At 61.0% G+C, this 11,474-nt stretch overlaps 2 protein-coding genes across 2 annotated transcripts; one reads left to right on the top strand and one right to left on the bottom strand.

Moving 5' to 3' along the window:
* Nucleotides 1-1,318: 1,318 nt before the first annotated feature.
* PLICBS_007039 (uncharacterized protein) lies at nt 1,319-3,071 on the top strand (the record flags this gene model as incomplete). The annotated part of the gene is made up of 2 exons (XM_065601105.1): nt 1,319-1,490; nt 1,579-3,071. The coding sequence occupies 2 exons, from the start codon at nt 1,319-1,321 to the stop codon at nt 3,069-3,071; spliced, it is 1,665 nt and encodes a 554-aa protein (XP_065457177.1).
* A 3,330-nt stretch (nt 3,072-6,401) lies between these two features.
* On the bottom strand, nt 6,402-8,449 carry PLICBS_007038 (uncharacterized protein; the record flags this gene model as incomplete). The annotated part of the gene is made up of 2 exons (XM_018320431.2): nt 6,402-7,550; nt 7,625-8,449. The coding sequence occupies 2 exons, from the start codon at nt 8,447-8,449 to the stop codon at nt 6,402-6,404; spliced, it is 1,974 nt and encodes a 657-aa protein (XP_018180328.2).
* Nucleotides 8,450-11,474: the final 3,025 nt, after the last annotated feature.

Below are 11,474 nucleotides of genomic sequence, written 5' to 3'. Positions count from 1 at the left end.
GGCGGCTGAAGACCTTGGATGCTGGGCAGGCCGCCACGGTCGCACCAATGGCCCAATACAGTCAAGACCAGGAACAGACGCAGGTACTGGAGATGGGGGGCGGAAGAATGGGCTCAGCCCACCCCGGGCCGTGGCCCCCAAGGGGGCAAGGGATCTGCGGAAACAAAGGCTTGTTGGTTGATTCACCCTGAAGGTGTGTGCCAGCAAGACTGACTGGCGACTAGCGTGGGCCGCGACGGGACGACGGGAAGACGGATGGATTTGGATTTGGATTTGGATTCGGATTTGAATCAGGCCCGCCGCGGACGCAAGCAAGGGACGCCGGACGACGACGACGACGACGACGACGCCGACGGGGGGCGATTCGTGCGCGGCCTGCGTATGTGTTTGTGCGAGCGCGCGACGGCGACGCGACGGCGGATGGCGACGGCACCTCATCTCCCGGCGGCAAGCGTCTTCGCGACCTGCCCAGTCGGCGGCTGCGCAGCGCAGCATCGCGGCGAGCGGGCACGCCCCATTTCATTTCACTCGTCAGGGCCACTACCACCACTCATTTGGGCCGACCGCCCGAGTCGACACCCTTGGTCGGCGGCCACGACGGAGCCGGCCCCCTTTGGCCAGGCAGTGGAAATTACCTAACCTCTCCAAGCTCCACACGCCCCTATTCGCGGTCAGCACTTCGTCCGGAGCGCGAAAGGGAGCCAGCAACGGTGGCGACGGTGGCCCATCCCTGCCCGTCCCTCTGGTGCCCATGTGTCCTCGAGTGGCCCTTTGCGCTGCTGGTCGTGTCGTGGTTGGCGGCGCAAAGGAGGCCCCCCTGTTGGGTTGCACGGAGGCAGGAAGGCAGGTCAGGCAGGCATCCCATACCCATGCAGAGGCGGTCAGTGGAGAGAGCTTCCGCTGCTGGGCTGGCGCCCAGGTGCTCTCTTCTCAGCACACGGGTCCCGGCTCGTCCTGGTGGTGGGCTCTAAGGCTCTTCGTCTCTTTGGGCTCAGGCACAGGCAGGCACCCTTGTCCCCCCCTTGTCGGCTTGGCCCCAGCCCGGGCTCCCCCAGACCAAGGGGAGCCCAGATGGACGCATGAAGGACGGGCCTCACCTGCAGCAATAATAACCGCCTTCCCCGTCCGCGCATCCGCCGTCTTCCTCCCCTTCCCTCCCTCCCTTCCTCTCCACGAACCGTCAATGCCGACGTCGTAACAGAAAGCCGCTCTCCGAACCGCTTTCGTCCTCTCGTTCACTTCCGCGCAACCAACTTACCGCTTCACTCTTTCAGCGGGCATTCTTTTTTCGTTTACGACTCCACTGCCATCTATCACGATGAAGGGTGTGTTCGCTGCCGCCGCCCTGGCGGCCATGGCGGGCAGCGTCAGCGCCGCTCACCACCGTCACGCCCACGAGGCGCTCTTTGCCAAGCGCGGCAACGACACGGCCGACGTCTGCGTCCCCGGCTGCACCACCATCTGGAAGACGATTACCGGCGAGCCCACTCGTACGTGCTGAACCCCTTCGCACTGTTTTCGCGCCGCGCCGCGCCCTCAGAGACAAGACAAAGACTTGGCTAACATCAACCACCTTAGTCGTCCCCATCTCCACCGTCACGGCCACGAGCACCAAGACCAGCACCGTCACGCGCACCCAGACGCCGACGCAGGCGCCGCCCGCCACCACCGAGGTGGTCGTCGTCCCTCTCCCGACGCCCCAGCCGCGCACCTGCCCGACGCCCGGCACCTACACGTTCCCCGCCACCACCCTCACCGTGACCCAGACCACGACGGTCTGCGGCGCCGAGACCACCCAGGTGCCCCCCGGCACCCACACCGTTGGCGGTGTCACCACCATTGTCAAGACGGCCACGACCGTTGTTTGCCCCGTCGCCACCGTCCAGACCACGGGCGGCGTCACCACCAGCACCATCGTCCAGACCACCTACGTCTGCCCCACGCCCGGCACCTACACGATTGCTCCCACAACCCACACCGTCACGGAGTCGACTGTCCTCGTCTACCCCGTCCCCAGCACCATCACCCCTGGCACCTACACTGCTCCCGCGCAGGTCATCACCGTCACCAAGACGGGCTATGTCACCTACTGCCCCTTCACCCCGGTTGGTCTCCCGACCACGACCCCGGCCCCGGCTCCCAAGCCCACCACGACGGCCGCCCCTCCCCCTCCCCCGGCCCCCACCAAGGAGACGCCCAAGCCCAGCTCGTCTCCCAAGACGCCCACCGGCAGCATCGGCAGCGACAATGACCACTTCGGCATCACCTACACGCCGTATGAGCCCACCAACGGCCAGTGCAAGGACGCCACCAAGGTCTCCAACGACATTGCTGCCCTCAAGAAGGCTGGCTTCACCACGGTCCGCGTCTACTCCACTGACTGCAACACCCTCGAGACCGTTGGCTCGGCCTGCAAGACCCACGGCATGGGCATGATTGTCGGTGTCTTCGTCAAGGGTGGCTGCACCGCCGAGACCCCCGACATCAAGGAGCAGATTGACAAGCTTGGTGCCTGGGACGGCTGGAACATGGTCAAGCTTGTCGTCGTCGGCAACGAGGCCATCATGAACGGCCACTGCTCGGCCTCCCAGCTCGTCACCCTGATTAAGACTGTCAAGTCCATCATCCCCGGCGGTTACAAGGACAAGATCCCCTGCACCATCTCGGAGACGCTTGACGTCTGGCAGCGCAAGGAGGTGTCGAGCGCTCTCTGCAGTGAGATCGGCATCGTCGGCGCCAACGTCCACCCGTACTTCAACGCCGCAGTTACCCCCGAGAAGGCCGGTGACTTCGTCAGCAACCAGCTCAGCCTCTTGGCCAAGATCTGCCCTGGCAAGGATGCCATCAACCTCGAGTGCGGCTGGCCGAACAATGGTAAGTGCAACGGCGCCGCCTGCCCTGGCAAGTCGGAGCAGGCCAAGGCCATCACGTCGATTCGCAAGAGCTGCGGCAGCAAGACGGTCTTCTTCTCCTTCGAGGACGACCAGTGGAAGGAGCCCGGTGAGTGCGAGTGCGAGCGCTCCTGGGGTTCCGCCGCGGCCTTCTCCATCAACATCGACATCTCCCTGTAAGGGGGGGCTTCGACGCCAGGCGCAGCGCCGGCCTCAGCACTCCCCGCAGGCCTCCAGGTACAAACCTACCGAATGTATATGAACGAAAGCAACGTCCAAACTCGGCCCGGTCCAGGCGGACTGCCCCTCGCCGACATGCCACGCCGCCACGCGACGTGGACCTCGACCTCGCTTCACAGGCTCTAGATGGGAGTAGGCAGGGCTCCTTGGCAGCGGCGAAACGGGCTCTCTCCTCGGAGGCCAGGGACGGACGATGCCTCGGGTCGACTACTTTCCATATTGGGTGCATGCGGAGTTCTCGGCCTCTTTTTCTCTAGCGGCTTCATCTGGGCGGGGTCTCGCGTTGTTTTGCGAGCCTCTTTTGGCATGGTATATCCGGCTTCAGGATAGGGGGTTTCTGCATGTCTGCGGCAACCTGTGCACGAGTCCTTTCCTTGTTGTACATTCGGCCATCTCATTCAACGGCTGTAATTTATTAGTGTCTATTATGGGACGACCTGCTTTCACGCTCTGGGCGTACATTATCTGGCGTCTCTGTCGTTCCTGTCTTGTGCCCAACTGCGCGTGTGTACGTGTTTGCGTTTCCGAGACCCGGCATCTGAAGGATGCCGGCCGTGACGCGCGCCGTGTTTCTTCCATCAGAAAGCGGCCGAGTGGGTGAAAATGCCCCGTAGCGCAAAACTCTCTGCACCAAAGAGGCACGCGATGCATTGCTTCCCTCGGCCGAGAAGAAGTGGTGGTCCACCCATCCACACACACACACACCCCATCCACCCACCCGCTCCCGTACGTTAGGTAGTATGAGCTGCCCTTGCATTACAAAGTGCCGACCGACCTTTGCCTACGCTACCTTATTATACGGGCCGCAGGGGAGCGGGCGGCTCAAAAGCGCCTCGACTGGTATGCTGTCAACGGATTAGGCTCCACGGCACTGGACGGACGTACGATGCGCGCGGTCGAGAAAGGGAAAGAAGGAGCACGATGATATATCCCCCGAAAAACAATTTACCTTGTCATAACAACAAAAACTAAGATAGCAAGGTGGCGGGCGGGCGAGAAGAAGTATTCGAAGCTTCCATCGGGCCCCCCGCCTCCTGGCTCACAATGGGTGGCTGCGTCCCATGTCCCTGTTGTCCTCCTCCGTCGCACCGGGGGAAAGGGGGGGCGCGTGCCTGGGCGGTAGTTAGGTACTTGCCATATTCTCGATCTCTTTTTTCTCATTGTGATACTACCTCGTACAAAGATTAAGCCCTTCCGTTGTACGTATGCAACGGTCAGTACTCCGTACTACAATACGGAATACCACGAGTACTGCACGCGTGACCGACCCTGCGCGCCATCTGCTGCGTGTACACCAACTACGTATGTTTGCTACCGTGGAGGGGCAAGCCGGTGATGAGTTACGGGGAAAGGGGGGGGGCGAGAGTAGAAGGGGCTTTCTCACCAGAAGTTGGCTTGGCTTTGGGGCTTCTTGCGTCTCGGCGGCATTAATCTTTTCTTGGCCCCTATCCACCTGCACACACGTGCTCTCAGCCTCACAGCCATGAATTACAAGCTTGCATACGAACCTTATGGAACGAATGTGTTCGTTTCTCTTGGCCTTGTCGGCTTGGCGAAACCCCCCCCCCCCCCCCCTTTTGCTCCCTTTGCCTCCTTTCGTACCAGCTCTCTGCTACTGACTAGGCCACCCCGATGCGTCGTCACGTTAAAGAGCTGTAGTTGGTAAAAGTATTGGTTCTCGTGGGGTGTCACTACTATCGTGCGTGCGAGGACGGACCAGACAGATGGATGAGGCGGACGGGCGTGTAATGATACCCGAGACCACAAAGGATTACAGGCAGGCACCGGCTGATACACGTTGAGGATGCAATCTATCTGGGTTTGAATCCAGCGCCTTGGCAGTACACACACCAAGACAATACAAGGCCCCACGAGAACCAAGCATCCAAGGCACCGGGGGTGCCTCCGTACCGTCCATCGCCTTTTCCGCCCGGGGATACCAACTATCAGCTACTACTACTACTTGTGTACAGCAGCCACAATTTTCGACCTGCCAATAATACCTTATCGCCAACTCGGGTTTTCACGAAGAGGTACAGCGTGCGGCCCGTCTGCCCCCGACCGACCGCCACAAAAGGCAAGTCCAAGACTCACGTACAAACGACGCCGACGAAACGAAACGAAACGGAACGGAACAGGACAAGCCGGGCCGAAGGGCCTGCCTGTCGTTAGTTCAGCATCATGTACATAATAGCACGCGACGACATAGACGCGGCGCATGCGCAAGGGCTGGCGACGCGGACTCCGCGCAAACGCGTCAACCCAACACATTGACGGCCCGACACAGCGCGGGCCGGAAAGGGCGCCGCATGGGCTACGTATAAATTAGGAGGCGAACAGCAGTGTTTTCGAGCATTTTGCTTTTTCTTCCCCCGCTGTCCGTTTTTCCCGCCCCGGTGTGTGTGTCATTGTGTGCGTGTGTCTGGGACCACGCACGTACGTACTTCGTAGTTAGTGCGTACATGCATGTCAATCATGCCGGCAATAGTCTTCCTTGCATTGCGTTGATCGGTGGCTCGATCGCAGCACGTTTCGGATCGGCTCAGACACTCGACACTTCTCGGCAACTACGCTGCCGGCATGGAGCTGCGACTCTTATTCAGGTGGACAAACCCGATGAACATGTCGAAGTGTGTGCAGATGCCTCTCGTAGCGGTTTAAATCACATGTGTGCCTTCTCTCGTTTCAAACTGGAGGCCAGTGGCCTGTATATTCGTTCATTTCATTTCGTGTCCTGCGGCCGCGCAACCTCATACAATGCAAGAGGCCCCCGTCCTATGCTAAAAAGTCTTGCTTTGGCATCCTGAAAAATTGATCCAAAAGACATGCAGTTTGAAGACAAGACAGATCCTGGAGATACCCGCTCCGGTCGTTTGTAAATCGTGTACCGTACCACCCAGCTCGGATGCGCCAAAAGGCGCTTCACTCTAAACTTGTGTCCAGGCAGGAGCCTGGAGCATTGTAATGCGTGTATGCAATCGCCGATCAAACGTGTGCATTGCCGTCGCCAGTGGCCGGCGGGCCGGCGGAGCACCCCGGGCGTCCGTATCGACGGGCGCGCCCGAGATAGGTAACACAACCAACGACCTGTGGTCGTGTTGCTTTCCAAAACGTATATATGGTGGGCCATATATCATAGCCTTGCCCAAATCAATAAAAAAAGGTAAGCCATGGATGGCTTCAAAGGTAGTGTAGTGTCGAGTCGAAAACAGAAGTCTGGGTATGGTGCGCGGGAGCCGACGAGCTGCAGTGCTACGCCTGACAAGGCGGCTAAAACGGCTCCGGGCCTTCTAGCAGGGTCGGCACACGGCCGCGAGACCATCGTTGTTGCAGCTCGCACTCCTCGTCTCGGTCCACAAGCCAAGGATATCGCGTCGACCGCCGCAGCCAGGCGTTCTCCAAAGAAACGTCGGGGCCTCTTCCGCAGCGCTCAAGCTGCAACACACCGCCACGATGGGGATCGCAGCAGAGCACGTTGAGGTCCTGGCCGTCGTTGGTGAAGTCGATGCCGCCAACCTCGCTGAACACATCGATCGTTTGCTTAGAGCTGAACGTCTGCGCGTCGATCAAGTTGATGTAGTCGGCCTCCTCGGCCGCAACCAATATCGGCTTCCCGCTGCCTCGCGGGGAGAAGCGCAGCCCACGGACCCCGGCCATCTCGGCTCGAATCGTGCATAGGGCAGTGCTCACGCCGCTAGAGTTGCACCACTTTCGGGCATCCCAGATCTTGATCGCCTTGTCCTGGAACCCCGTCGCCACGGTCCAGCCGTCATCGGACCAGTCGCAGGCGAAGCCGTAGTCGCCGTGGCCCGTGAGCTCCTGCAGGATTTCGCCCGTGTCTGCATTGACGATGAGCACGTTGGGGTCGTCGCCCACCACCACCTGCAGCCGGCGGTCCGGTGAGTTCGCCGAGCAGTTGAGGCAGAACGGGTACATCTTGCGAGAGACAAACGTTTCTGTCTCGATGTCCATGACCCGAAGACCTCGGTCGTTGCTTGCGATGCTGGCGATTGGCCTGGCATTCCGGCGGGACGTGTGAATCCTCAAGTGGTTTGTGATGCCGTCAGGTGATATTTGCCCCTCTGAGAATGCATTCTTCTCTTCTGAATCTAGGGCCTTGAGGCAGTAGTCCCCATTGAAGGTGCCGCCCATCAGGACGCCACAGTTGGCGTCAAGCGTCGAAATCACGCCGCCCGTGGCGGGGAACTCTCGCGTGTTCACGATCAGATCTGTCTTTTTGGACCTTAGGTTGAGACGGCTTATGCCATTCGGACTTGGGTAGAACGCAAGCGTGCGAGATGGGCACGCAAGCACGCTCCGCAGCTGAAAGTGCGCAAGGCTGGCGTCAGGCCGTATATCCATCGTCTTGAATCGGAAGAAGCTGTCCCTGGCTGGTATCTTGGGTGACTCGGAGGGTAGCTGCAAATACAGAACTGCGTGTCAATGAAAGCCCATTCTTTGTTTGGCTGCACGCGAGGTTGGCTTGTACTTACGGTCCATCTGTCGGAGCCTGGTCGGTTCACGTAATTCCGATATGAGTTGAGCCGCGCCACCCTCGCAGCGTCGCGGGTCGTCCCCATGGCAGCCCAATCGAGGCCTTGAAAATCGCATTCATCCCCTTTCAACCCCGCGTAGATCACCCGCTTGATCTCGGCGTGGGCCTGCCTGTATACTTCGGCGAGATGCGGAGCCCTCCTCCTCGACGGGCGCGCGAGTCGAGTCTGGTTCACCCAGTCGCGTAGAAAGTCGACCAGGCAGAGGTTCGTAGATCCAAGGATGCTTGGGTTCGGGTTACTGAGCTGCGGGGGAAAGTTCTCGAGCCCTGGGTCTGCCATGGCAGGCGGGGGCGCGTCGTCAAAGTCCAGTATGGGGAACGGCCAGATGTTATCCGGCTGCTGACCATCAGGGTGGATGTTGTAGGGGAACGGAGGCATATGCATGTTTAGGTAGAAATCGGGTAGCGCTGGGGGTTGGTCGTGGGCGTCCTCGCTGGCGCCGAACATGTCGTCGGCGTCGGCGGCGTCGTCGTCGTCGTCAGCGAAATCGGCCGCATGCGTTTCCAACTCGGGCTCGGAATGCACCGGCCCGTCGCCCACGTCCATGGCGACTAGTATGTCGTCCAGTGGTGCGCCGCCATCGCTGTCGCTCATGTCGAGGTCATCATCGTACGGAGGGAGTTGCTGGTCAAGATGTGGCTGAGGGGCGCCGTGGTACAGGCATTGGGCCTCGCTGTAATCGTCGCCCAAGCTCGAGTCGGACTCGTCGTGGACAATGCACCCGCTTTCCTGGTGACGGGAGGCGACGGGTGCATTGGGCATGACGAAAACTCTGGCCGAGTGCCGGCGGTGGTCGTGTGGTCGGGTGCCGTTGTGCTGCTGGACGGCTTCGGGGTGCACGTTCCTCCCGGGGGGTCTGGCGACAAACGATGCGGCGGCGCCGGCACTGGCAGATTCGGTGTCGGCGCGATGGTCCCAACTGCACGGGCCGCGGTCGCAGGTCCACGGCGGGCAAGCCGAGTCGCGGTCGCCGTGGGCCCGGTCGTTGGCTCTGTCGCAAAGATGGGCGGCCGGCGTCGAGGGAGACGGCAGCATCGCTCGCGGGCGGCGAATCGGCGGACGCCCGCAACGTAGGCCTGAGGCTACTGCGCCGTACGAGAATGCCGAGGCGAGACAGCAGCAAGTGGATTGATCGCGAGCCGAGAGAGCAGCCAAAGCCGCCTCGATCAAGCTGCGTTGCAGGGCCGGGGCGTTGCGTTGGTGGAGGAGCAAAGTGCACGCGCTGGATCGTGCGGCGTTTGCGGCAGCAAACACGCTCACCGGGCGAGGGCTCTCAGTGGCTGAGGTGCCCTTGTCTTTCCCCTGGGCGAGACTTCCGTGAGCGACCCAAGCTGGGGTGTCAGAGAGCCCTTTGGTGCTGGTGCTTGCTTTCCTGCAGCCACCTTCAGGGAGCCCCTCTTTCGCCTTTTGGCTAGACTGGGCTGTCGAGCTCTGCGCTGCGGTGCGCCGTTTTTGCTTTTGCGCCGCTGCAACTTCGATTGTGGCCGCCGGGGTTGCTTTTTCCTTCGCCTCGCGCCGGTGAGGGCCAGGCGGGCAAGGGACCGACAATACCGATGGAGACGGAGACGGGACGTCAGAAAGGGGGCCCGCACGAGCACGACAGCGCGGGGCTCTGCCTCAGCCAAGTCGTGGAGGGACCTCGGGGTGGTGGAACGGGACGGCAGCAGTAGCTCTCGATGGCACACGGGCCCTGCAAGCCGATGCTGTTGCGGAGCAGAGGAGGTGCTGGAGGAGCAGTGGCGCGGTCGAGGGAGTTTGTGCGAGCCGGGGTGCACAGTCGCTGGAAGCCACCGGGCATGATCGTGTGGGGAATATGACGATGGCGCATTGGCGTCTGGCCGCCGCGTCGTCTTTGGTCGGTGAGAGAAGCAGATGATGGGCGATGGAGGGAGCAACGCGGGGAGGCGAGTTCAAGTTTCGATCTGGGAGGAGGCGAGATGCAGCAGCCTGACAGAGAGGCGATGTGAGCAGGTGGGGGAAGCAGGATCCGTGAGGCAGCCAGCGATTGCCTTAATAAAGCCTTGGTACCGAGAAGAGGTGCAGTTCCTCGTTTTCAGCTTTGCACAGCACCTCGAGCGGCCGGGAGCAGAGTACGCATCAGTAGGGGCAGGAACGATGGGGAAAACAACAGCGCCGACTGCGGCACCTGCACTCTGGACTCTAGAGAAGGCGAGGGCCCTTGATACATAATAAGGAAATGGATGTGGAAGTCGACATGGAATGTGCCAGGGTTCCTTCCTGATGTGCTGCTGCATTTGCTCCTGCGGAAGGTACGAAGTACGAAGTACAATGCGTCGATATCCGTCTGATGCCGCTGAACGGAAGGTTGCCTCCCTCCGTCCCTTCCTCCCCTGCCCTGCCCTCCTCTCCCCGTATGATCCATCCCACCCTCCTTCCCCTGCAAGCCTCATGGGCAGGCACGCTGGCGATGACATGATGGACGGCATGGCTTGGGTGAGAGGCGTGATGGCAAGTCAGGAACGACATGTCCGCAGCAACCCTGCCCGCCTGTCCGCCTGCAAGGTGCACGCCTCCTCCTGCTCCTCCGAGGCAAATGACACGCCTCCCGCGCAACACATTGCATCTCTCGCCTCGCCCACACTTGACAGATAATACTGCACAGTACAATGGCTGCCAAGACTGCCTGACCACCCCGCGACACGCCCGACGATTCTGCCGATCCGCCTCCGCGACGAATCAATGGGCAATGCAAGCCCATGATCGAATCCGACGACGGGCCCGGCCTGCCTCGTCCACTGTCGTCTTGGGCGAAGAGACGGCCACGATGGCAGGCTCCGAACCACTCGTCATCTCACCCGCAGCCGCCGACGGCTCCATCCACCCACCCACTTCACTCATCACTAATTCATTCATTCACGATACTGTTGTACAGTACTGTACCGCATGCATCTCCTGGGCGTCTCCACGCATCCCACGGCCCTGGCGCCGCCCCGTGGCATGACTGGCCGCTGGGCTTGGCGCGCATGCAGAGAGTTGCATGTGCGGTGGGATGGGCCTGGGGATGAGCATGGGGAGTCGGGACGGGGGCGATGTGGGACGTTGGCACTGGGCACCCCGTCCCATGAAGACAACGGCTTGTGCGGCACCGCTGACGCACATGCATGCGCTTCTCGATGCTCCGGACAATCTCCATTCCCCAGGCCGTTGGACCTTGTTGGCAGCGGCGGGCGGCGACTCGACAGCGGCTCGATGCTGCCAACAGAGTGCTTCTCGCAGAACCATGGCCCCGTGCCACGCGCCAAATAGACGAGGCGTCGACCTGCCTAGGTAGGCATCTAATAGCCGCTGGCGACCCGGGACTCGAACGCGGGAGCTGGATGTGTGGCATCATCATCTCCGTCACCCCCATATTCGTCAACGCTGTGGCCATGCTGGTGAAAGGAGGGCGGCGGCCGCTTTGTGCTCCAGTCAGTGATGGGTATAACATCCAACGCGAGTCAATGGTGCCCCGCAGCTCGTCGCGCGCTGAGTTGCTCAATATTACCAGTCACTCACGGCAGCCCGACCCGTGTCGAGCCTTTGCACGTCCCAGCCGCGCTTACATACCTACCGTACATACACTGGTTGCTGCTCCTGTCCAGCCTGTACAGTGTTCAGTACGTACCGCACTGCTCCCTGGTCTTTGCGACATATGATCGGACGAGCCTGTGGTGACCGCCTCAACTCGGACAAGGACGACAGTGATGGAACGAACAAGACGGCACGAGACGGCGCCTGCGCCATAGCCCGCCAAAACCAGGTTGCTCTGTCAGCTCGGACGGTCGCC

Source organism: Purpureocillium lilacinum (assembly GCF_023168085.1).
Source record: "Purpureocillium lilacinum CBS 284.36 DNA, scaffold_5, whole genome shotgun sequence".
NCBI classification, from domain to species: domain Eukaryota; kingdom Fungi; phylum Ascomycota; class Sordariomycetes; order Hypocreales; family Ophiocordycipitaceae; genus Purpureocillium; species Purpureocillium lilacinum.
This window is presented reverse-complemented; position numbering and strand designations above follow the sequence as displayed.